The sequence below is a fragment of the Chiloscyllium punctatum genome, chromosome 8, assembly GCF_047496795.1.
Source record: "Chiloscyllium punctatum isolate Juve2018m chromosome 8, sChiPun1.3, whole genome shotgun sequence".
NCBI lineage: Eukaryota > Metazoa > Chordata > Chondrichthyes > Orectolobiformes > Hemiscylliidae > Chiloscyllium > Chiloscyllium punctatum.
Window position 1 is genome coordinate 93,225,382 of NC_092746.1, and position 27,535 is coordinate 93,252,916.

A 27,535-nucleotide genomic window follows, 5' to 3' on the forward strand; every position below is an offset into this window, starting at 1 on the left:
CACATTAGCCACCATCCAGTCCTCAGGACCTCACTCATGGTTGTCGATGATACATAGATCTTAACAAGGGGCCCAGTAATCTCTGCCCCTAGCTTCCCAAAGTTCTGGGTCTCTGATCAGGTCCAGAGTGTTTATCTACTTTTATGCATTTTAAGACCTCCAGCATGTACTCTTCTGTAATGTGGATTCTTTTCAAGATATTACTGTTTATTTCCCCAAGTTTCTTCTCCACAATAAATTCTGACAAAATATTTGTTTAGTATCTCACCTAACTTGTGGTTCCACACAGAGACTTCCTAACTGATCTTTACGGTGTCCTATTCTCTCCTTAGGACCTTAATATATTTGTAGAATCTCTTTGGATTCTCTTTCGCCCTATTTGCCAAAGCTATCTCATGTCCCTTTTCTACCCTCCCGATTTCCCTCTGAAGTATACTCCACTGCCTTTATACTCTTCTAGGGATTCACTCAATCCTAGCAGTTTAAACTTGACATATGCCTCCTTCTTAACCAGGACCTCAGTTTTTCTTGTCATCCAGCCTTCCCTGCACCTACCAGCCTTGCCCTTCACGCTAACAAGAACATACTATGTCCAAACTCCCGTGATCTCATTTCTGCAGGCCTTCCTTTTGCAATTGTACCTTTACCTGCAAACAGCCTCCCCCAATCAACTTTTGAAAGCTCCTGCCCAATACCATCAAAATTGGCCTTACTCCAATTTAGAACTTTTATTTTTAGCGCAGGTCTATCTTTTTCCATAACTATTTTAAACCAAATAGAATTATGATTACTTGTCCTAAAGTGCTCTCCCATTGATACTTCAGTCACTTGCCCTGCCTTATTTCCCAAGAGAAGTTTTATGCCTTCTCTGGTAGAAATAAGAAAACTTTTATGTACACACCTAAATTCCTCTCCAACCAAGCCCTTAATACCATGGCAGTCCCAGTCTATGATTGGAAAGTTAAAATCCCCTATCATTACAACTCTATCACAGATATGTGGGATTTCCTTACATATTTGCTTCTCAATTTCCCACCGAATTTTGGATTATTGAAATATTTCTTTTTCCTCAGTTCCACCATATAACTTCACTGGACATTCTTCAAGGAATATCCTCCACAAGTGCAACCATAATGTTATCCTTAACCAAAAGCACTACTCCCTCTCCTCTCTTGCCTCCCTTTCGATCCTTCCTGTTGTAACTATATTCCGAACATTAAGCTGCCAGACTTGCCCCTCCTTGAGCCATGTTTCTGTTATAGCTATGATATCCCAGCCCCATGTTCTCAACCATGTCTTAAGTTCACCTGTCAGGTCTCTTGCACTGAAATAAATGCAGTTTAATTTATCAGTCTTACCTCATTCTCTGCCATGCTCTTGCCTGTCTTAACTATTCAACTTGCTCCCCCTATCTAATGTACCAGGCTTAGACTTAACTCTATGGGTCTCACACCTCCCCCTCATTAGTTTACAGCCTAACGAGTAGCATGAAGAAATCTCCCTGCCAGGATACTGGTCCCCTTTCAATTCAAGTGCAACCCATCCTTCTTATACAAGTCGCTTCTACCCCAGAAGAAATCCCAATGGTCTTAAAATGGGAGTTCTGGCCCCTTACACCAGCTCCTTAGCCACGCTTTCATCTGACCTAGATCCTACTCCTACTCTCACTAACACACGGCACCAGAAAGAATCCAAATATTACTAGCCTCAAGGGCCTACTTTTCATCCTCCTGCCTAATTTCCTACATTCTCTGTGCAGAACCTCAGCTCATTCTCTACCTATGTCATTGGTAGCATTGTATACAACATTTTGGTGGCCACAATTTCCTTTTAGAATGTTCTGCACCTGTTGCAAGACATCCTTGACTGTGACACAGGGAGGCTACAAGACATTCTGTTGTCTCACTGACGGCTGCAGAAACATCCATCTGTGCCCTGACTACAGAATCCCCTATCACAATTGTTTGCTTCGAACCTGATATACCCCTCTTTACAGTACAGCTAGTTGGGGTACCAGAAACCTGGCTGTCAGTGCTATATTCTCTTGACAGGCCATCACCCACTACAGCATCCAAAACAGCATACTTGCTTGAGATGACAATAACCACAGGAGACTCCAGAAATAACTGCCTAGCGGTAATCCATCTACCTGACTATATCTGAAGATTTTTGACCTTCCTGAAACTGCATTCCATCATATCCTCTGACGTCTGTAAATTCCTCATTGCCTCTAACTGCCACTCCAACTAACCCATGCTATCCAATAGGATTTGCAACCAGACAGACAGACAGTCTCTAGGAATATTTAAATACTCCCTGATTTCGTACATCCGACTGAAGAGGACATCACACTACTAAAAGCCATCTCTGTCCCTTTTAACAATCGAAAGACCCAAAAAATACCTAAAAGCAAATGCAAAACACTGCTCAAAAACTCAGCATTAGCACAGTCCTACTGCTCAATACCAATCTTTTATACTAAAATTCAATCGAGAAATCTCAGTAAAATATAAAAACTGCAACCTCACTTTTATAGATTTACAAAAAAAGTAAGTTTTAAAAGTCTTGAAATCAAACACTTAGCTGATTAACCTCTGAAATATAGGTCATGAACAAGTTATCAAGATGTCTATTTTACATTAAAACTTGTAAGAATCATTTTCAGCACTTTTACAAGAAAAAAAGTTCCATAATTGTAATTACCTTTTTTGAGGAAATTTAGAAGAGATGGGTACTAGCTATTTTGATGGATTAGTTGCACTCTTACCATATAATGTCTGCTCTATCAGCCAACTGTAAATGTTTTAAAAGGAGTTGGGGATTGTTGAAAACTTGCTGCTGACTCCTATTACAAAATTCTACAAAAAATCACTACCAACTTGGTAATCACACTTAAGATTTTTCAAGATATCTAATGAAAAATATCATATTAGTGCAGCTGCTATGCTCGTATAACTTGGTGAAGCATAAGTAGTAGATCATTCTGCCTCAAATGAGAACTGCTATTACTTCACTCAAAGTAACATGCCACTCATAACTGTCCACAACAACTGTAAAATACTATTTCAATCTCAACAACAATGTAAACAATAAGAACTTTGTAGATAATATAATATAGCAGTAACAATCACTAAATTACATTTTTTTTAAATGCAGGTACTTACTCCATGATTTACAGAATCCTCCTGGCTATCATGTTCTCTATTTACAGAGTCTCTGGTCAATCGGGGTGGTTTCCAGCTTCTTTCTTGTGATCCCTTGTTGTAGTAGTAAAACCGTCCTGTTGCATCTTTGTGCACCTCCCATTCACCATGGATTTGCCTGGGAGGGCTAGTGGGAATTGGGGGTAAATGGGCTAGAGTTATTTTCAAATCTTGCAAATTTGCATACACTGGAGATTCTGGTCTGGCAGGTGGCATTGTCTGCAAAAGTTAAAGCAACATCTTTTAGTGAACAAAAGATAATTTGAATTACCTGTACAACTCATGATCATTTTTAGGATCTAGATAGCAGGAATTTTTTTTTTTTAAATTGCCCGCCATATTTTTTCCATTTGATTATTAAATAATTTTCCTGCTCTCAACATTATTTTAATGACAATAATATTGATTGTCAGCCTGATTCTCATATTAAAAAGTAAACAACCACCCAGATAAGAAACCTTGTTTCAATATTTGTGTTGGCTTCTGGGTGATTTTAAAGATTCCACTACTTCTGGCCCAGATCAGGACCTCAACACAGTGAAGGAGTGAAACCTCACCTTTCCACTTGTGGTACTACTTAGCATTAGTTAAACTCACAACACCAGGTTACAGTCCAACAGATTTGGAAGCACTAGCTTTCTGAGCACTACTCCTTCATCAGGTAGTTGTGGAGCATGACCATAAGACACAGAATTTAAAGCAAGATTACAGTGTCATGCAACTGAAATCGAACAAACCTAGGTTGTTCTTAAGCCTTTCATTTTTTAGAATGGGTTGTAGGTTTCGGTTCATTAATATGTAAATCCTAGAACTTCTTTTAAGTCATAATCTTGAGATCAATTAACCTTTATAAAAAGGTGACATCTCAGCTCAGACAATGAATGAAAGGTGCGAGGTTAGGATGACCTTACTCCTAGGCAGACTTCGGGATAGGCAACAATGCAAAGTGGCCAAGCAGAGGCTGACAGCCAAGTTCGGCACCCATGAGGATGGCCTCAACTAGGACCTTGGGTTCATGTCACACTACAGGTGACCCCACTACACTATCTCTCTCTCTCTCATACACACACACGCTTGCTCTTACATATTCACACACTCATGCAGACCCTCATACATGCATTCTCTCTCATACACACACACATAAATCCCTCACACTCATACACATCCCTCTCATCGGTTTTTACTCCATCACACTCATACACACACTTTACCAAGCTTGCACACATGCAAACACACTCTCTCATGTGTACTCAAACACACACACACACACACACTCACACACAAAATCTCTCTCTCTCATGCACATACATATACATATAAATCTATGGGGTGAATTTGTGTTTGCAGAATTATATTTGCAGATACATTCTATTTTACTCAAAAAAATGCACAATCTTCAGGCAGTCAATCATGTAATATTTAGTAAATTCCATTTGGGAAATAGAACCAGTCTGACTGAAGATTGGTATACAGACTCTAATCTCACACCTTTAATGCATTGTCTGAGTTGAGATGTCATTTTTTTTTGCAAAACCTCAAGTTATCACGACATTATGACTTAAAAGAAATTCTGGGATCTATAAATTAATGAACCGAAACCTGCAACCCATTCTAAAAGATGAAAGACTTACCAACAATCTAGTTTGTTCAACGTATCATTTCAGTTGCATGACACTGTAACCTTTTGCTATAAATTCTGTTTCTTATGATCCTGCTCCACAGTTACCTGATGAAGTAGTAGTACTCCAACAGCTAGTACTTCCAAATAAACTTGGTGGATTATAACCTGGTGTTGTGTGATTTTTAACTTTGTCCATCCAAGTCCAACACCGGCTCCTCCACATCATACTTACCACTAAAAAAGGTTTTTGCAGATTTGCTGATCTCTAGCTGCTCTTTTTTTCAAAGAAGATACCTATGTATTACGTATAATAATGACTACTTCAAACAATTGATATTCTACAATTGGGTGGCATGGTGGCTAAGTGGTTAGCACTGCAGTCTTACAGCGCCAGGGACCCGGGTACCATTCCAGTCTCGAGGGACTGTCTGCATGGACATTGCACATTCTCCCAGTGTCTGTGCGGGTTTCCTCCCACAGTTCAAAGATGTGCAACGCTGGTGGATTGGCTATACTGAATTGCCCACAGTGTTAGGTACACTAGTCAGAGGGAAATGGGTCTGGGTGGGTTACTCTTCAGAGGGTCGGTGTGGACTTGTTGGGCCAAATGGCCTGTTTCCACACGGTAGGGAATCTAGTCTAATCCCAACTATGAATCAAGAGTGTGATGCTGGAAAAGCACAGCAGGAGAAGTCCTGATGAAGGGCTTTTGCCGGAAATGTCGATTCTCCTGCTCCTGGGATGCTGCTTGACCTGCCATACTTTTGCAGTGCCACAGCATCTGCAGTCCTCACTTTCGCCTTTCTATAATTATGACCCAAACAACAGACTTTGTTGTTAAGATATTAGTGAACTAATAGTGCTCACCTGTACTTGTGCATAACTGTATAGCAATTGTAGGCATGTGACAAACGTACAATTAAACAAGGATAACCAAACGCTGCTTTTCCACAGATCATTTGATTTCTTGCTTCACCAGTGAAATGCACTGAATGGTACACAGAAGTAGGTACCATTCACAAAACCAACTACTACAGTTCTCCAACCCTCCTTGAAAAGCATTTTTCAACCCTGTAATTTCTACCACCTAGGAAAATAAAACAGCAGACACAGAGAAGCCTAACCACCTTTAAATTCTCCTCAAAGACCCTCACTGACCTGATCTGGAACAACAACACCATTACTTTATTGTCACTGGTGTAAAAGCCTTAACTCTGTTCCTAACAGCACTCACACCACATCAACTACAGTGGTTGAAGCTCACGGTCATGTACAAAGTGCATTCTAATTTGCACTCCATTCTCAGTCCTTGTACTGTTAACTGCAGTGTTCTTCAGTCTGATCGGTTAAAAGAGATACACTTATGCTTGTTCTTTTCATTTAGGTCTGAGATTCATTACTTGCCTCGCTGAGCTGTTATTAGTTTATGTAAAAATGTAAAAACTTAAAATGTGTAAGGCAAAGTCCAACTCATCCAGACACTGTTGAAAGGTCTAAGGCTGCAAATTATAATCTAGAGGAATTATTTGGAAGAATTTTGTCATTTGTAGTGATAGACACTTTCCTACATATTTTAGTCAATTTAACAAATGTCTAGCCAATAGCAATTGAACATACACACCCTAAAAGGAAGTCTGAGTATTTGAAAGTTGTACATATGCTAAGCCTTAAAAAAAAATCTAATCATGAGTAGCTATTTGATCATTTAAAAAGTCAAAATTAAACATTCCTTTTTAGTAATATAACAATATTACACATCATTCCCAACTCAGAGGAAATTTTAAATGATACCGAACAGAAATTACAAAAGACAACTGAAATTAGCAGTAAGTGGATTTTTATGATGAAACAGCCTGCTATCTGCTAACTGCCAATTCCAGAGACAAATGATTTTGGAAAAGGGAAAACAAACTGCAGATGCTGGTAAAACTCAGGTCTGGCAGAGTTAATGTTTCAGGTCCAGTGACCCGTCTTCAGGCCTGAAATGTTAACTCTGCTTTCTCTCCACAGATGCTGTCAGACCTGCTGAGTTTTTCCAGCAATTTCTGATTTGATTTTAGAAAATGAACTGGCTTGACATAATGCCTGCAGTGAGCAAAACAGAACTCCATTTAAATAGGGTACCCAAATCAATAACTGCACCAGTAAATTCCAGATAAAGGCATAGATTTCATGCTAAATTTACTGAGAGGTATTTTAACAGCTAGAAAAAGTAATTTCTGTAATGTCCATATTCTTTAATTGCAACACATTACTGATCCATTTGGCTAATACCTCAAAATTATCTTTTATAGAGTGCACACTTCCCAAGGAGTTGTAAAAAATTGAACTCCGTCAAATATTATAATGGGTGATGAAAAATTTGATCAAAGTGGTACATTTTTGAGGAATCTTTTAATCAGGAGATGAGGTAGGGAATGAAATTCAGAAGTGGAGAAAAACACAGCTAACCATGGTAGGAAAATAGCAGAATGCATAACAGAGCTAAGTTTGAGGGACACAAATCTCTTGGAGGGCTGTAGACCAGTAGGACAGTACAGAGGTGAGGAATAGGGTCAATGAGGGACTTGAACTTGAAAATCATCTTCAGCCACCTGTGAATATAGAGCTATGGTAAGGTTCACTTTTTGGAAGTAAGAATCCAATTGCAACATTAAAACCACACAATTAATATTTCCATTTTTCGTTTCATAAATAAAAGATCATCAATACCCTGCAGGACATATCTTTGACAACAGCAGTGACACAACACTAAATGATGCAATGGAAATACTTAGATACATTCACTTTACAAATGGTACATGGGAAGGCTGTGCTGGAGTGAAGGGAAAGCAGTAGAGGGTCAGCATGGTGGCTCAGTAATTAGCACTGCTGCCTTACAGCACCAGGTTCAATTCGACCCCTGGGCGACTGTAATGTGAAGAGTTTGTGCGTTCTTCCAGTATCCCGGTTTTCGTCCACAGTCAAAAGATGTGCAGGTTAGGTGGATTGGCCATGCTAAATTATCCATAATGTCCAGGGATGTATAGGTTGGGTGGGTTGGCTATGGTGTTTACAGGGTTAGGGGATGGGACTAAGTGGGATGCTCTTTGGAGGGTCAGTGCAGGCTCAATGGGCCAAATGGTCTGCTTCCACACCGTAGGGATTCTAAGTTAAATTGCCTAAACTCTCTATTTCTGATCAGTAGTTTTAATGCAGCTAAGTATAACTTGCTCAAATAGCAAACAATACAAAGTTAAAAATCACCACACAGATTAGAGTCCAACAGGTTTAATTGGAAGCACTAGCTTTCGGAGCGCCGCTCCTTCATCAGGTGGTTATGTTTGGCACAATTGTAAGACACAGAATTTATGGCAAAAGTTTACATTGTGCAAAAACTTTTTTCTATAAATTCTGTGCCTTACAATTGTGTCCTCCATAACCACTGATGAAGGAGCAGCACTCCGAAAGCGAGTGCTTTCAATTAAACATGTTGGATTATAATCTGGTGTTGTGTGATTTTTAACTTTGTACACCCCAGTCCAACACCGGCATCTCCAAATCATGACAAACAATACAAAGTGGCATTTCAACTGATTTCAATTTCAATTTCACTGGTGTTTCAATACTAGCATTTTGCTAGCAAAACATATTCAAAGTTAACACTTCAATAAACTTCAACTGCTTCTACATAAAACCAAACATAAATTCTGAATAGATATGGTGCAATTCTACAGAGAATGCAATATTGTCAGGACTACATATATTTCTTTGAAATGTAAACTGTAAAAATTAAGAATTAATTTCTTTTACAAATAGAGTGAAAAGTGGGAACATTTACCCAAAATCATGTAACTTTTGGAGAAACTGGATTTCATTCTGAGCGATACATTGGCACCAAATGTCTTTGCATTAAAAAAAAACTGTCTAGCAACAGCTTTTTATAGTTAAGTTACAAATTATCATTAATTTGAGAGAAGGGTATTGTTGTATTCAGGCCTCAGGAAAGCCTGCGAGCCAAGATAAGGGTCTCATACTCTCTCAGATTCAAAAAGAAACAGCATTTAAAGATTCGGGAAGCAAAAACTTCTCATTCAAGCAAGACCAAGATCCAACTCACCAGTTAAAGACTGAGGATCCGCTGTGGTTGACAATGTAAAATCATTACCAAAAACCAAAATAACTGAGAAAGTTATATCATCTATCCTTGTGGGACGGACACTGGATTCATAGAATTTTGTCTATGTTTGCCACTCATATTTTTGCAGAACTGCTTGCCCTATTTGTGAACGATATTGAAAAGCAACATAGATTGTTAATTGCTACAGATTAAAACTATCTTACCAAGTAAAGGACACATTTGTTATAATAAATGCATTTTGTTTTCTTGTTAGTTGATAAAACTTAATGAGAGTTTGTTTTATCTTAGTGGTCAAAAATCAGGCAAATTAACCAGCCTAGTGTGTAAATTGGTCACTCATACATTTGTGATAACTCATGGAATAGTGGAACTTCATATCCAGTGCACTCTACCTGACAAAAGCTTTGTGGGGGGGGCTTGGTACAGGACCTCTGAATGCAGATAATGCGAGATTAGATCTGGAGTAAGATAATTGGTAAAAGGATAAAAAGGGCAGATAATGTAATGTAAAATAAGATGGCAATGAAAGCAACTAAAACATTCCTACAGAAAGGGGAAATACTCCAATTGTTTTACAAGACATGACTGCAGCTAAGGCCATAGAATAGACAAATTAGTTAAAGATAGAATTTCTTGCAAAAACTAAGAATGCAGACATAATTGAAATATTAGCAGTCATTTCAGATTAGAGAGACAAGCAGTGAACCATAGACATTGCTAGAACTGAGTTACAGTTACAGAAGTTTGAACATGAAAAAGAAATGAGGCAGCTTGAGAGAAAAGGACTGGACATTGGAATTGAAATGGATGGATATGGAGATTTTAAAAATTCAACTTGGTGGAAAAAGGCGGCAAAGATCATTTAAGATGCTGGTACAAGAGATTCGGGAGGAGAAAAAGAAAAAATTGGGAATTGATAAAAGAATACCAGCTTAATAGGCTACCTCTGATACAGAAGGGGGTTCTGATTAAGAAAATGCTATCCATATTCTAAAGTTCAGTAAGGGACTGCTTAAATTTGCATAATGCCCACCAAAATTTGAGAAAAGAATATGTGTTGCATTTTTAAAAAAAATGTCATTTAGAAAAAGGCAGCAAATCAAATAAAATAGCCAAAGGAAAACTGGACATTGCCCAGGCAGAGTAGATTGGATGGGTACTGCACATGGAATTTATGAATCACTGTCAGAAGAGTTTTGAATGAATTATATTACTGTAAACGGTTACTCTGGATCTAGGAGTTTCTGAAGCATACAGGCAAAAGTTTCAAGACTTAAAAGGTAACAGCCTGGACAATCTACGTTAAATTTGAAATGGTAAAGAAATTTTGACTAGTGGATATGGGCATTAGGAGTAGATATTACATGTAAAGTTCTCAAACAAGTTATTCTCGTGGAAGAATTTTGTAAAAACCAATTACCTTTAGTAATTAGAAACCTCACTGATGACCAAAGGGTTGTAAGGGCGACACTGGTAGCAGGAATAGTTGACAATTGAGCTGATCCATAAAACGCAATCTTTTTTTCCCCTCACCTCTATAAAACCCAATAAAGGATAGAAGGTGGCGGAACAAAACAAAGACAAGTAGACCGGGTAAAGAAGGAACTGCTGGGAATGCCTTAAGATCTCCACCTGACACCAGAAAGGAAGCTACTCAGAATCGGAAGTGACTGCTGTAAGCTTGAGTTTTTGCACTGTACCAATTGTAGGTCACCTTTGTTCAAAATGTTGCAAATTGCATGGGAAACATATGAGAACTATTGGGGTTCGTAAGAGCTCCCCTGAAAATGGAAGTCAAGGAAAATACCATGGATTAAATGTTAACTTTAACTACAACTATGACACCAAATGTAAACATTGCTAAGAATGCAGGACAGCAAAATAAGACAGATGAAAGATGAAAGGAATTTGGCTTTGTCTTCAAGTGATACAACTATACCCATAACTACATTGGGAGATACAGGAGGTATGCAAACTCTTGTTGAAGAGGGACATAGATTTTCCCCCAGAGTATTGCGAAAGCCAAATTTTTAATAAATAAGTGGAGAGTTCAAATCCATTCCTTTGTACAAAAATAGTGAATTTATAATGCAACTTAATGTCCAAAACTATGGTAGGAGTAGCAGTTCAGAAATTACCCATGGATGGAGTGCACTTGCTCCTAGATAATGGTTTGGTTGCAAAGGAAGTTACAGCTTTGCCTCCAAACATGAAGTCCAAATGAAGTTAAAGAGACAGAACAAATTCCAGGCATTTTTCCCAACATGTGTGGTGACCACAGCATGGCTGAATGTACTCCATCAGACAGATGTTACAATAGTCAAAACACTTTTTTTTTCAGGATGGGAATAATTTTAAAAAAGTGTTTAGTATGACTTCTATAATGGAGACTCAAAGCAAGTCCAAAGTTAATCAAGTTAACAAAATCAACCAAAGCTAACTGTTTTTTTTACATAATAACACTCTGGGAAACAGTTTTAGTAAGGAAGTGAAAGAGGGTACTTCATCACATCCTCACAGCCCTGCAGGTAAGAAATGGATGTTTGTTCATCAGGTAGTGGTGTCTCTCAAATATCTTAAGGAGATATTGTGAGTAGCACAAGAAATTCCCATGGTTGGGCATGTAGGATTGCAGAAAAATTAAGCATCAATTAAACATTCAATACTGTCTTAGTAGACTGTGCAAGACCATTACAGAAAACGAAAGCAGGATACCAGTAAATCCTTGTAGTGGTGGATATCATAATCTAATTTCCAGATGCTATTCCTTTAAAGGTCAATTACAGTTAAAGCTGTAGTGGAAAAATCCCCTCCTTTTTTAAAGTCATTAAGGGCTACCTATAAAAATATAGTTAGATCAAAGTTCCACCTTTATGTCTAAAATTATGCAGGTTATAATAAATAATTTGAGTATGAAGTCCACTTCATATCATCCACAGACTCTTCGCAGTGGCAGTGGCTGGGGTTTCCTGGGACATTGATGCTGTTGTCGCTGTTCCCACAGTGGGACTCCTTGAGGACCAGAACTCTTCACATAGACCTTGCAGAAGCCCTGAACCCATGTTTAAGACCCAATTTAAACGAAGACAAACTCTTAATTAAGTAATTTCTTTTTATTCTTATAATAATTCAAAATAGTGCCAGATTGTGGCCACAACACGTTTTTCATTGCATCTTCAAGACATATATGACAATAAATCATTCATTCACTCAGTTTTCTATTAAAGACACTACCATACATACACTTGCAAAAGTCAACCCCACGAATTTTGGCCTAAAAGTCTAATCTTTTATATATCTAGAGTAATTCCACTTAGTTTCTCAGGGTTAAACAGTGGTGTGATTAATAATAACTTGATCATAATCCCTACATTTTATTAAATTAAAGCACTTACAGGCTCTTTAGATTTCTCCTTTACTTAATTCCAGCAGCAGTCTCACAACCAAGTCACAGGACTACATTATCATATAGTAACATAATGCCTTTGAGGAAGAATAACAATCATGCAGAAAAAGTTAATGGGTGAAACAGCATCAGAAAAATGGTCATCGTGTCACCTGCAAAAGCACTGAACACACTGCCTTCAGAAGCAAAGAAAGATGGAATTCCAGAATTCTAGGTTACTCTTATATATCACCCCGTACTTATGAAACGCACATTTTATAAGCAGTCAGAATAGAAAAATTACTGTATTTACTGTAATGTTAAAATATTAAATTGGAATATCTCTCTGAACATTAATGTAAGATTAAAGGATTAAACTGCACTGACTGAACATTCTGAAGTGGGTGGGGATGACGTTAATGCAGGAACGCGGATGACTCCCACTGCATTTAGACAGTCAATTGCTACTACCCCCTTACTATTATCAAATTAATCTATCATTTTGTGCCTTCCATTCGGAAATGCTTTCATAGCCATCCTCTGGAAGCTAGGACATATCACGCCTTCATTGTCTTGGGGAATCACTGAGTCAGGAAATTGTAGAGTGATTCCCCAGGATTAGGGCATTTACATTTGCATTATCTCAGAGGACGATCTCATCCTACCATTATACCTGCGGTACATGTGACTGTGAGGGAGGAGCTGGGGTTGTCTTGATTGGCATGTGACTGGGGGGGAGTGGCCAGACTATCTGTGAGCATGGCTAATTGACCTTTTTAAAAGGTGATGTTTGCTCTTTGTTCAGGGCCTCTTTTGACTAGACTTTGCACGTCTGCAAAGAGGGTCATGGGGTGACCTAACTTGTACAGGCTTTAATAAACTTTAACTGTTTGCAGAAGTGAATTGCATCTCGAATGTGAAACCTCAGGAAAAGGATCTAACACTACCACCTGCTTTTGACAATAAAGTCATCCAATTGTCATGCTAAAAGAAAAATTCATATTGATCGACCTGCATTGGAAATATGGATGAAACTTTGACATGCTGCCAAGCAAGCCCTTACCAAGATTGGTGGGGAAAAAAAATCTTGTAAAGAAATAACTTTTCCGTGAGAATCCAGAGCTTACTGCTTCGATCTGATGTGGCAAAAAGCCGATGATGCTATTCAAGCATAAAACATTTCCCAAGAAAACATTTCAGACAGGCATTGTTCATGAGAAATGCTGACTGGATGAAGGCACTTAAAAAATTGGATCAAATGAGTTTAGAATTTGAACCCAGTAAAACTATGCAAAAAAAAGGTTTGCCCACCTGACACTGGGTGGGATGCTCTTCAGAGAGTCAATAAGGACTTGCTGGGCTCAATGGCCTGTTTCCACACTGTAGGGATTCTATCAATTCCAAACAGGACTTCAATTCTTTGTGTCTGTGCCAGCTCTTTGAAGACATTAATTTCACATCACAAACATTTTCACAAATGAGTTTTCAAATGCATGTCCACTGACTTTTGAAAATTTCTGGGGAATCGGATTCCACCCAACTTGCAAAATAAAACTACTTACTCTCAGCAAAACCATAGGAGATACAGTTAGTAAGTTTGCAGATGACATCAAAATTGGAGGTGTACTGGACAACGAAGGAGGTTACCTAAGAATATAACAGGATCTTGATCAGATGAGTCAATGGGCTGAGGAGTGGCAGATGGAATTTAATTTAGATAAACGTGATTTTGGAAAGGCAAATTAGGGCAGGACTTGTACATTTAATGGTAAGGTCCTTGGAAGTGTTGCTGAACAAAGATCTTGGGGTGGAGGTTCATAGTTCTTTGAAAATGGAGTCACAGGTAGATAGGATAGTGAAGGTGGCGTTTGGTGTGCTTTCCTTTCTTGGTCAGAGCATTAAGTAGAGGAGTTGGAAGGTCACATAGTTGCAGCTATACAAGACATTGGTTCGGGCACTTTTGGAATATTGTGTGCAATTCTGGTCTCCCTCCTATCAGAAGGATTTTGTGAAATTTGAAAGGAATTAGAAAAGATTTACAGTGATGTTCCCAGAGTTGGAGGATTTGAGCTACACAGGGTAGCTGAATAGGCTGGGGTTATTTTCCCTGGAATGTCAGAGGCTGAGAGGTGACCTTATAGAGGTTTATAAAATACGTGCGTGGATAGAGTAAATATACAAAGGTCTTTTCCCCCCAGAGTAGAGGAGTAGAATTATGGGGCATAGGTTTAAGGTAAGAGGGGCAAGATTTGAAAGAGACCCAAGGGACAACTTTTTCACGCAAAGGGTGGTGCTTTTATGGAATGAGCTGCCACCTTTAAAAAGCATCTGGAAGGGTTGAGAAGGACACGGGCAGAGTGCTGGCAAATAGGACTAGATTAATTTAGAATATCTGGTTGGCATGGACAAGCTGGTCCAAAGGGTCTGTTTCTGTGTTGTACATCTCTAATGACTTGAAAACCCCTCATTATTTTCTACATTCCAAACCCCCCCCACCCCCCCCCCCCGCCACCCTTCTCTGGGTCAAGGACACGATTCCAACTTCCACAAATGAATGTTGTACTTCATCCCTGGTAACATTTTGGTAAACATCCTCCATTTCTTCTCCAAGTTCTTGACATCCTTCCTAAAATGTGGTGCTCTGAATTTTACACAATACCCCAGAGGTTGCAACAACAACTTGTAAAGCTTTAGCATCACTTCCTTCTTTTTGTATTTAGTGTACAATGGCATGTTTATGGTAACATGCGACATTCACTGCAGTAACCAACACAATTTGCCTACAAATATTTGGCATCAGTCATTATTTAACCAAAGATATTCCAAAAGTTTCTCAGCATTTAGATTACTGATTAGTCTGTAGTTACCATGTTTACCTCTCTTTTTTGAGGATAATGTAAAATTTGTAATCTTCCAGTCTTTTGGCACCATTTCCATAAACTAGAAGGATTGAAAAATTATGATCAGAGCTTCTGCTGTACAGAAACTAGCTCTCCTCGCCGTTTAGGATGTGTCCTATCTAATTGGATAACTTTAAGTGATGCCAACCTATTTAACAGCTCCGTTGCATCTATATGAAAGTGGTCTTGTGGCACAAAATTAGTGTCCTTGCCTCTGAACCAGCAGGTCTGGATCCAAGTCTCACCTGGTCCAGAGTTATCTCAACACATCTGACCAAGTTGACCTTTTTTCCCCATCTAAACAAATGAAGGGCTAAAATGCACAAGAGACAGTTCAGAATGTTGCTTTATGAGGAAAGATTGGACTGACCAGGCTCACATCTGCTGGGGTTTAGACAACCCAAGAGGCAATTTGATAGAAACATACAAGATCCTGAAGGGTCCTGACAGAGTGGACGCAGAGTCATAAAGATGAACAGAATGGAAACAGACCCTTCATCCATGCCGACTGGATATCCTAAACTGGTCGAGTCACATTTGCCAGCATTTGGCCCATATCCTCTAAACTCTTCCTATCATGTACCAACCCAGATGCCTTTTAAATGATGTAATTGTACCAGCCTCCAATACTTCCTCTGGCAGCTCATTCCATACACGCACCACAGTGTATGTGAAAAAAGTTGCTTCTTTAAATTCCTATTAAATCTTTCCCCTTTCACCTTAAACCTATGCCCTCTAGACTCCACCAGCCCAGGGAAAATACCTTGGCTATTCACTCTATCCATGCACCTCATGATTTTATAAACTTCCATAAAGGTGACCACTCAGCCTCCATCACCCCAAGGTAAAAAAGCCCTAGCCTATTCAGCCTCTCCCTATAACACAAACCCTCCAGCCCTGGCAACATTCTGAAACCTTTCAAGTTTAACAACATCTTTCCTACAGCAGGGAGACCAGAACTGAACACAGTACTCCAAAACTGGTCAAACCAACATCCTATACAGCCACAACATGACCTTCCAATTTCTATACTGAATGCACTGACCAATAAAGGCAAGCATACCAAATACCATCTTTAGATTAGATTACTTACAGTGTGGAAACAGGCCCTTTAGCCCCTCAAGTCCACACCGACCCGCCGAAGCGCAACCCACCCAGACCCATTCCCCTACATTTATCCCTTCACCTAACACTACGGGCAATTTAGCATGGTCAATTCACCTAACCTGCACATTTTTGGACTGTGGGAGGAAACCGGAGCACCCCGAGGAAACCCACGCAGACACGGGGAGAATGTGCAAACTCCACATAGTCAGTCGCCTGAGGTGGGAATTGAACCTGGGTCTCTGGGGCTGTGAGGCAGTGCTAACCACTGTGTCACTCACTTTACTAGCCGTTCTGCCTGTTATTTCACCTTCAAGGAGCTATGAACCTACACCCCAAGTTCTCTTTATTTGGCAACAGTCCTCAGGACCCTGCCATTAACCGTATAAGTCTTGCCCTGATTTACCTTGATAAAATGCAACACTTCTCATTTACCTAAATTAAACTCCATCTGCTACTCCTTGGCCCATCTGATCAAGGTCCTGTTGTATTCGGAGATAACCTGCTTCACTGTCCACTACACATTCAATTTTGGTATCATCTGCAAACTTAGTAACCATTCCTCCTATATTCATATCCAAATCATTTATATAAATGACAAAAAATGGACCCAGCACAGGTGTTTGTGGTACATCACTAGTCACAGGCCTCCAGTCTGAAAAAGAATCCTCCACCACCACCCTCTGTCTCCTACCTTCAATTTGATTTGATTTATTGTTAACACGTATCAAAGTACAGTGAAAGGTTGTTTTGCAAACAGTAAAGGCAGATCATAACAATACAAGGTCACCCAGATCACAAAGAACGAGACATATAGCTGCACAGGAGGTGCATAAGAGCAAGGTAGATTTGAAATTCAGTAGTCTAACAACAGGGAAGAAGCTGTTCTTGAACCAGTTGGTACACGTGTTCAAGCTTCTGTGTCTTCTGCCTGACAGAAGAGGTTGGAAGAGATTATAACCTGGGTGGGAGGGGTTTTTGATGATGTTAGCAGCTTTTCCATAGCAATGAGATGTGTAGATAGAGTCCATGGATGGGAGGTAGGCTTTTGTGAATGGTCTAGGGTGTGGACACAACTTTCTGTAGTTTATGGTTCTGGGCAGAGCAGTTGCTGTACCAAACTATTACACACTCAGACAGAATTTTTTATGGTGCATCTGTAAAAGCTGGTGAGGGTCCTTATGGATATGCTAAATTTCTAACCCTCCTGAGGAAGAGGAGGCAGTGTTGTGCCTACTTGACTGTCATATCTACATGGGAGATCCAGGACACATTATTGGTTATCGTCACTCCTAGGAACTTGACACTCTCAAACCTCTCCACTGCTGTAGATAGGGGCATGTCCTCCTTTCTTTCTTAAGTCAATGATCAGTTCTTTTGTTTCGCTAACATTGAGACAGAGACCATTATCTTTGCACCAAGTCCTTCCTGTTCTGACTCATCATTGTTTAATATCCGGTCAACTACTTTGGTGTTGTCAGTGAACCTGTAGATGGCATTCGCACAAAATTTGGCCACACAGTTGAGTGTACTGGGAGTACAGAAGAGGGCTGAGTGCACATCCTTGCAGGGTGCTAGTGTTGAGGATTACCATGGAGGAGGTGCTGTAGTCTATCTTCACAGATTGTAATCTATGGGTCAGCAAGCTGAGGGTCCAGTTGCAGAGGGCAGATTGGGATTATAATATTGAAAGTAGAGCTGTACTTGATTAGTAGAAGGCTGACGTAGGTATCCTTATCAATCAGATGTTCCAGGGATGAATGTAGGGCTAGAAAAATGGCATGTGCTGTGGACCTGTTTCACCGGTAGGCAAATTGCAAGCAATCAAGGCAGTCTGGGAGGCTGGAGTTGATGTTGACCATGACTAACCTCTCAAGGCACTTCGCAATTATGGAGGTCAGAGCTACCAGGAGGTAGTCTTTGAGGCACTTTGGATATGCTTGCTTTGGTACTGGGATGTTGGAGGTCTTCTTGAAGTAGTGGGGATTACAGATTGTAGCAAGAAGAGGTTAAAGATGTCAGCGAATACTCCTGCCAGCTGGTCCACACAGGATCTGAGAACTCCAAGTAGGCCAGTAGCTTTACCTCGGTTTACTCTCAAGAAGGCCAATCTGACATCTGCAGTGGTGACTGAGGGAACAGATGTGTCCGGTGCTATTGGGGCAGATGACAATGCTTGAACTGAGCTTAAAAAGCATCGAGTGCATCAGGGAGGGATGTGTTTTTGTTCGCTATTTTGTTCAGCTTCATTTGTATCCTTTTATGTCATGTAGGCCTTGTCACAGGCAGTGGGTATCTAAGGTTAGTTTGAGCCTCTAACTTGATCCGGTACTGCATCTCAGCATGTCTCATGGCCTTGCAGAGATCACATCTTGTTTTGCTGTAAAGGTTTGGGGCATCTGACTTGAATGCCACACACCTGGTCTTCAGTGGGCAGTGGATTTCCTGGTTCATCCAAAGTATCCATTAACACACATTTTGGCATCAAGATTTGGCTAGAAGGTCACTGAATAATTAGGGAGCAGTATTTTGGAGAACGCTTACCTCTGTTGGCGATACTGCAATTCTAGCAGGGATCGGTTCACACACTTTGTTCTGCATGTGCGCCGATTTGCACACCAAAATCTCTGTACTGTTCTGAGCACACGATGTTCTTGCCATTCTGTCCATGCGGCGGTGTCTGTGCATGTGCAGCGTTGGTGCAGGTTTCGAGATGTTCTGCGGATGCGCAGATGTCCACACCAAAGTTTCTGCACCATTCTATACATGCACGATGTCAGTGCCGGTCTTCCTGCCGTACTGCGCATGCGCTGACAGAGCAGTTTTCTGTGACAGGTACTGTACAGAGAGCAGTTTTCTTACATTTTTTTTAAATGTACTGTGTTAAATTTATTTTGTTTCATTGATATGGTTTCAACTTTCATTCAGGCTATGCTATACCTTGCGTTAGAGCAATTGTGAGCGACATTTTCTGCTGGTCTGCCCCATACCTCACATTTCCCACAGGCTCCAATATTTCCATTAAGCAAGGTTCCGCTGGAACGCAACTATGGTATTTTAGGCGAACTACCTATACTCCTGAATTGTTACCATCCTCCCCACCAGTATTCCCTTTAATTTTCTTCCCAGCATCATGCACCTCTGAGATCTATGCATGGCGCAATGCAGTGATCAGCATGCTGACACTGATCGCTCCATGTGGAACTTTGGAACAGCTGTGCACTTGCACAGCTTAGGAGAAAGGTTGCTTCCCACCCATAATATTTATGTCCTGTCTCTGTGTGTCTGGGTATTTTAAGAAAGTGGTAGGGTTTAGTTATAACTTATGCTAGAAATCCATGTATTTGCCATTGGTTACAACAGTTGGATTAAAATAAGTACATATAGTGCACTTATTCTTTTAAATGGAATTGGACAGATAGAATTGGAGAAATTTGGTGGTTTAGTCAAATTATCATATTTATGACATCACCTGAATTAGTGGGGCTAAATTTCCAACAGACTTCCTAGCCGTTCGTGACAATATTGTTATTCTTTTGCTCTTCAATTTTTTGTTCCTTTTCTTTTATGGAGGCTAGAGGGGATAAATAAAAACAGTTGACTTCATGGCCAAAACAAAAGTATTAGCTACCAAAAACAACCTGGTACACAGCAGATCTATAGAATTACCCAAATATTTGTCAATTTAGCTTTTTTTTAAATCAGGTAAATCTAAAGTAATTTCTAATACATTTCAGTCAGAAAAATATTACAATTCATAATAAAATTTATTCTTGCTCCTCAAAACAGTTTGAAGTTTCATGGCACATTTCTATAATGTTTTCAGCAGCAATGAACTTTGCATTTTTCCACAGCTAATCACTGAAAGCAACCTCAATGAACAATTCCTGAAGGTAATTGTAACTGTCATCAATATATCACATTTTTAGATTTTATCTGAACTGAGTTAAACACAAGTCTGTAATCGTGCACAATTAATTAATATAGTGGCCAGAGTTTTCCATATTGCAGGTCAGCAAATGACAAACATTCAGACATAGTAACACAAATTACCATATACTATGCATTGGTTTGTTCCATTTTGCTTTGCAAGCCAAAATACCAGCAGTTTAGCACTAAATATTTGGCAGATTAGCTTAAACAATCAGAATAATTAGCATCAGGTTTAAAATGTTTTCCGAAAACAGTAAAATCAGTTAATTTACGTACAGCAAATGGAAGTGCAAAAGGAAATTTAAAAATTACAATTTTGTCCCTCCAACAGACATCTTTAAAAATTCCAGTGCTACCATGATGAAATCCAAACATACTGAGCAAGCCGTTACAACAAACTGCTTTTATTTCCTTTTCATATTGCAAAACAAAAAAGACTCAACTTGTATACCACAAATTACAGAATATTTTGAAACTTTACTACTTTGTCTAGTTGCAGTCCTCTTCCACAACAAGCAACCAAATTACATTTGTTTTTGAAAATGTTGCTGCATAATTAAATATTAGCTGGATTACAGAGTGCACAGAGAAACAAACACTGTACACTCCTGCTGAGACACAGTTTGACTTGCAGTCAAGATTTATTTTTTAAAAACTATACCTTTAAAGGTGAACTGCAAACAAAAACATCATCCTCTTCCTCCTCTCTGCTGATACCCCTGAATGTCGAAAACTGCATGAGGCTTGTGTCTGTGCGGATGACGGATTCATATGGTAAAGGAGAATGAACACTGATGTGGAAGTTATGACTTCGCAAAACCAGTAGTTCTAAGTAAAGCCTAGCCAATGCAAACTAGCTTGAATATGCTCTGCAAAGCAGAGCTGTGGTGTACTTTAGTACATGATCATGTGACTAATTAACGATTTTATCTCAACACCCTCTCTAAACAACACAAAGCAATAATTTGAAAGAAGATTCATGAAATAGATGGTATATGAGAGAGAATTTTTATACAAATTCTTACAATTAAAGAGATAGAAATCTATTTTCAGGTCACAGAACTTCAGCCTTAGAAATAAATTTAATAGACAATTTTATAGTACACTATATACTAAAACAATGCAACTGTTCAGGATTTGAAGTACTGTGGCCATCATCATTATGGTGACATTACAAAAACTAGTATCTGTACCCCTCAAAACACAAACTATTTCTTGTGGTATTTTAACTTCAGGGTATTTATATTTGAATGATAAGCTGGCTGTATGTCAGTGGGAGGGGTGCTGAGTATTTGCAGCCAACTGGGGAACAGAAGCATTCTGCTGTTAATCATATGTTGAGTCTGTAATTGCAGGGTGTCAAGAAGTGATGTGTGTTTGATAGATGTTTGGGCCAGGGGCTTCCAGGTTAGCATGATGAACCAGGATGAAATAATTCTAACTCAACTATACCAGAAGCAACAGTGTAAAATCACTTAAAATTACTTAAGTGACCCTTCAAACTCTTCTTGTCCCTTTTAATCTGACATTAATTGTAGCCGATGAAACCCAACTGGCTGTTTACAAATAGAAATCTTGTTGAAATGGAAAAACACAGCCTTCTTAAAAGATTTAATCAACAGACTTGTCTCCTGAGACTGCATTTGTTACCAACCTTCAAACTGCCTCTGTTAAAAGTAAAGTGGCACATCTAGTTTAGATTTGAAAGTTTTGACATATATTTCTCTCAGAATCCAAAGTTACTCACTTTTTGTGGTTAGTAATACTGCTTGCATTTATTGCTAAAAAGAGAGATGAAGTTGAAGTTTTTTTGCCTTCTATTCATGAGCAGTGAAATGTAAGAAAAGTCACTTTATAAAGGAACTAACAATTTCTACAGGATGAGAAGAGGGTGCTCATTAGTTGAACTATGGTTGGCATAGAGATACAGCAAGAACGGTTAATTGATTAAATTCAAACCAAGCAAGCGAACACGGAGTGATCCTATGAGGATTGCCATCTCTGTTGGTCTTTTCCTCAGTGAAATAGGTGCAATATGTGGACATATTTTTATCCACAATAAATTAATTATTGATTTCTATATTGGCTTTCTTGTATTTCAGTGCTGATGAACACAAGACAAAACTTTCGGTTTTTTTAGGAAATATAGGATCCGTACTGCCAAGCAACTACCTTCTTCATTCTACCTTAAAAAAAAGAGATGTATTACATTCTCAATACGAATATTTTCATTACAAAATGTTAAAAAATACTTAGTAAAATACAAGTATGGTTATTAGCAACTCTGACAATTTTGTTTGAATTGTGTTGAAAGTGTTCTAGGTTAGCAGCTATTGAGAAATAGTTAGCTGGAGAATTGTAATATTCAGGAAAAACGTTATTACAATGATTAGTAGATTAAATCCTGCCTTGAAACAAAATGAGGGGCTTGTTATGTGGTTTTCATTAGATAATCCAGATCAATCAATCAGGGTCAGGCTCCATTTTAGTTAATTGGCCAGGGCTAATGGGTGTAGAAGGTTGCTACCTTCTGGCTGCTAGTCAGTCAGACAATTGCAAGTTGGGTGAGGAGGCTCAATCCTAAACATTGTGTTGTTGTAGCAGCTTTTTAAAAAATTCATTTGTGGGATGTGGCCATTGCTGACTGGCCAGCATTTATTGCCCATCCCTAGTTGCCCCTGAGAAGGTGATGGTGGTGAGCTGCCTTCTTGAACAGCTGCAGTCTACCTGCTGTGGATTCACCCACAATGCCATTAGGGAGGGAATTCCAGGATTCTGATCCAACAACAGTGAAGGAATGGAGATATTTTTCCAAGTCAGGATGGTGAGTGGCTTGGAGGGTAACTTGAAGGTAGTAGTGTTCCCATGTATCTGGTGCCTTTGTCCTTCTAGATGAAAGTGGTTATGGATTTGGAAGGTGCTGTCTGAGAATCTTTGGTGAATTTATGCAATGAATCTTGTAGACAGTATACTCTGCTATCACTGAGCGTCGGAGGTAGAAGGAGTGGATACTTGTGTATGCAGTGCTTTGTCCTGGATGGTGACAAGCTTAGAGTGTTGTTGGAGCTGCACTCATCCAGGAAAAGTGCGGAGTATTCCATCACCCTCCTGACTTTGGGGTGGTGGACAAGCTTTGGGTAGTCAGGTGATGAGTTACTCGCTACAGTATTCCTTGCATCTCACCTGCTCTTGTTGGCAATGTGTTTATATGGTGAGTCCAATAGAGTTTCTGGTCAATGCTAAGCCCCAATATGTTGATAGTGGAGGATTCAGAGATGGTAATGCCATTGAATGTCAAGGGGCAGTGGTTAGGTTGTCTCTTATTGGTGACGGTCATAGCCTGGCATGAATGTCACTTGTCAGCCCAAGCCTGGATATTTTCCAGTTCTTGTTGCATTTCAACCTAGATTGTTTTAGTAGGGGAGTCATTGCAAATGATGCTGAACATTTCACAATCATTGGTGAATATCCCCAATTCTGATCTTATGAAGGGAAGGTCATTGATGAAGCAGCTGAAGATGCTTGGGTCTAGGACACTATCCTAACGAACTCCTGCAGAGATGTCCTGGAGCAGAGACCTCAGACCATCATCCTGTGTGCCAGGTATGACTCCAGTGCAGAGTTTGCCCCAGATACCCACTGATTCCAATTTGTCTAGGGCTCCTTGATGCCTCACTTGATCGATGCTGCCTTGATGTCAGGGGCTGTCATTCTCACATCACCTCTGAAATTCAGCTCTTTTGTCCATGTTTGAACAAGCTTGTTATCAGGTCAGGAGCTAAGTGGCCCTGTCAGAACCCAAACTGGGGGTCACTGAACAGGTGCTGCTTGATAGCACTATTGATGACATCTTCTATCACTTTACTGATAATCAAAAGTAGACTGATGGGATGCTAGTTGACTGGATTGGATTTGTCCTGCTTTTTATGTACAGGACATACCTGGGCAATTTTCCACATTATCAATTTACTGCCAGTTTTGTAATTGCACTGGAACAGCAAGTTCTGAAGCAAAAGCTTTCAGTACTATTGCTGGAATGTTGTCAGGTGCGTAGCCTTAGCAGTATCCAATGTTACCAAGCTGGTCCTGAGCAGTTAAGACTCAGAAAAAGCCGTGAGAGTAAGGGTTTATCTTCAAGAGAAGCCTATGAGCCTTTTATAGTTTAGTGCAACTAAGACAGAAGGCGAACAAAGCTCAAATGCGGTAGTTGCTTATTACAGCTGAGAATGATTCGAGCACTGCCAACTTGGTAAAGCTGGGTAAACAAAAAAAAAAGAACTGCAGATGTTGTAAATCAGAAACAAAAACAAAAGTTGCTGAAAATCTCAGCCCAGTTGTGAGGAAGTGTTAACTTTCCCGAAATGTTAACTTTGATTTCTCTTCACAGATGCTGCCAGACCTGCTAAGCTTTTCAAGCAACTTCTGTTTTTGTTTTTGGTAAAGCTGGCTGTCGGCTGACAAGTTAGAATTGTGTCTGTGGATAGGCACTGGAGTGACGTTTCCAAAATCCAGAAGGAGTGCAATCCCAGAAAAGGAAAAGTGAGTGAGCTATTAGGATGTGAGCAGTATTTAAGGCAGTCTGTGACAAAGTGGTTTTTGAATGAGTTGCAAAGCTAGATCATAAATATTGAAGAATTAGAATCTTTTGTAGAGGACTCAAAGTTTCAATGAGATTTTATGATCCATATTACCACTAAAGTCTGGGGATTACTGAAAGATTGGAGGCAACTATCTTGACTGCATTTACTATTTGGTATGTCCTGTGATTTGTCTGACCACATTTTATCTGCTAACCATATTAATTCTGGATGTTAAGAGTATAAAAGTGTTTACATGTTATAGATTGTCACGTTGTATTTGAAAATTCAAAATTAAAACAAAGTTAAGGTACTTGAGGCTTTATTCTCTGAAGCTGCTTGGATGCTGCCTGAACTGCTGTGCTCTTCCAGCACCACTAATCCAGAATCTGGTTTCCAGCATCTGCAGTCATTGTTTTTACCTTGCTTTATTCTCTTAGTTTGCTTCTGGGTTCACACCTTTTTTAAAAAAAAAGTAGGCCAAGTTTATGGACCTGAGCCAAACCATAACAATTTGTCCCGGCTCAAAGATGCAGTTAGCTGAAAATAAACCAAATGTAAGAAATTGAGAAGAATATTGGGATGATGGTCTAGGTAAAGACAATGCCACAATTAGTGACTTGGCTCAGTTCCTGCTGAGAACGTCTTCACAGCCATTTTAAGAATGTAAAGAAAAATTCCCCTCAGCACTATTCATTTCAAACAAAACATTAACAATAAGCTCAATGAAGAAGCGCTAAAAATGTTTAGTGTTGGCTGTTTTTCATAATTATACACAAGTTATTACATTGTATTCAAATGTCTTATTCACAGAAGGCCATTAGGACATTGAATACCTAGGGCAAATGTAGCTACAGAAGCAACAGCTTTAAAATGAAAGCTCACATTTATTTGATTTGCTTTTTTTATATAAAGTATACGCAAAAGTTAGGACATGATACCAAGACACAGATAAACCAAATGGTCCCTTTCTCTTTCTACATTACTATGAAATATTTAAAAGATAATTGAATTCTCAATTCCCATCGCTTGTGCCAGATCCTAAATTTGCCTATAGTTAGGGCACAAGAAGTTCAGTGTTGGAGAATAGAGTCCAAATTATATTTACTGAGCCGTAAACTTTCCCACAAGCTGCAAGACTTAGTGTTACTACAGAGAGTTAATTGGATACAATCTGATGCTTGAGTTCATAAATCCAGAATGTACATGACAATATGGATACAGGCTCCACTTGAAAAGTAAAAAAATACAAAGCTTTGAAGAAATTACATTTGTGTTGGGAGATTACAGTAATACAGTCAATAAGTCCTCAAGAGTACAGCATTACTGGTATCCAATGATAACTCCAATCCAATGCAGCAAATAAGCTGATTTGCTACTATGGTTACTGCCACGGCTCAATAGCTAAGGCAAAGAGTACAATAAGTTGCAATTTTTGAATATCTTTTGGATTAAATTGGTCACCAGCCTGGAGTGGAATCAAATTTGCTCTATTTACCTGGGTGGGCATTGCACTAACAATACTCAATATGCTCAAGACAATCCAAGACAAAGCAGCCCAAAAACAGCATCTGCCTCCTTAAACATTCACACTATTTACCACAGTGGCAACAACACGCACTGTATAGAAAATCATCTGCAGCAACCTGTTCAGCAGCACCTTCCAAAACTGTGCCTTTGTCAAATAAAAAGAATAAGGGCAACAGATGCATGGGATAACCACCATGTACAAGTTACATTCCATCATGGTTTGGAATGGCAATCTAATTCCTTCACTGTTGGTGGGCCAAAATCTTGGAACTTTAAAATTAGTACTGTAGAGTGCCAACGCTGTGTAGTCTGCAGTTGTTCAACACAACAACTCATCACCATCTTTTTGAGATCTATTAGGAAAGGGTAAGAAATGAAGACCTAGCAGGAATCACTAATTTACTTGTATTTATTCTCTTAATCTATGTTTTTAATAGCTTCGCAGAGAACATGACATTGCACCAAATCGTTCATAAGAAGGGCCAGATAGTTTAATGATCTCAAAACATTAGACCAAATTATTAGTTAAGTGAGGGCACAGAAATATAATTTTGTAGTCTATCCATAAGCCCTTCAAATAGTTTGTAATGTATATAAATTCTAATTCAAACTCAAGAATCATAGTGATATACAGCACGGAAACAAACATTTCAGTTCAACTCGTCCACACTGACCAGATCTAGTTCCATTTGCCAGCATTTGGCCCACATCTCTCTAAATACTTCCTATTTGTATCCACATCTAAATACTGTTTAAAAGTTGTAATTGTACTAGCCTCCACCACTTCTCCTGGCAGCTCACTCCATACATGCACCACTCTGAAAAAGCTGTCTCTTAGGTCCCGTTTATGTCTTTCCCCTCTCACCTTAAACCAATAATGCCCTCTAGTTTTGGACTATGTGTGTGTGAGAGAGACAGCCCCCCCCCCCCACTCTGAGGAAAAGACCTTGTCTTGTCTACTTACCCTATCCATGCCCCTCATGATTTTATAAACCTCAAAAAGGTCACCCCTCAGCCTCTGATGCTCCAGGGAAAACAGCCCCAGTCTATTGAGCCTCTCCCTAAAGCTCAGACCCTCACTCTGGCAACATCCTCGTAAATCTTTTCTGAACTCTTTCAAGTTTCACAATATCTTTCCGACATAGCAGGGAGACCAGAATTG

General features: G+C 39.4%; 1 protein-coding gene across 10 annotated transcripts in view; it reads right to left on the reverse strand.

Annotated features, from left to right (window-relative positions):
* Positions 1-27,535, reverse strand: part of arhgap12b (Rho GTPase activating protein 12b) — a 196,597-nt gene that overhangs the window by 120,186 nt on the left and 48,876 nt on the right. For 8 of the 10 annotated variants that reach the window (XM_072576097.1, XM_072576098.1, XM_072576096.1 and 5 more), the window contains exon 3: positions 3,165-3,422. The exons of the other annotated variants lie outside the window; for them this stretch is intronic. In XM_072576097.1, the coding sequence (XP_072432198.1) occupies positions 3,165-3,422 (258 nt within the window). The remainder of the gene's footprint in view (positions 1-3,164; positions 3,423-27,535) is intronic. 10 annotated transcript variants of the gene reach the window in all.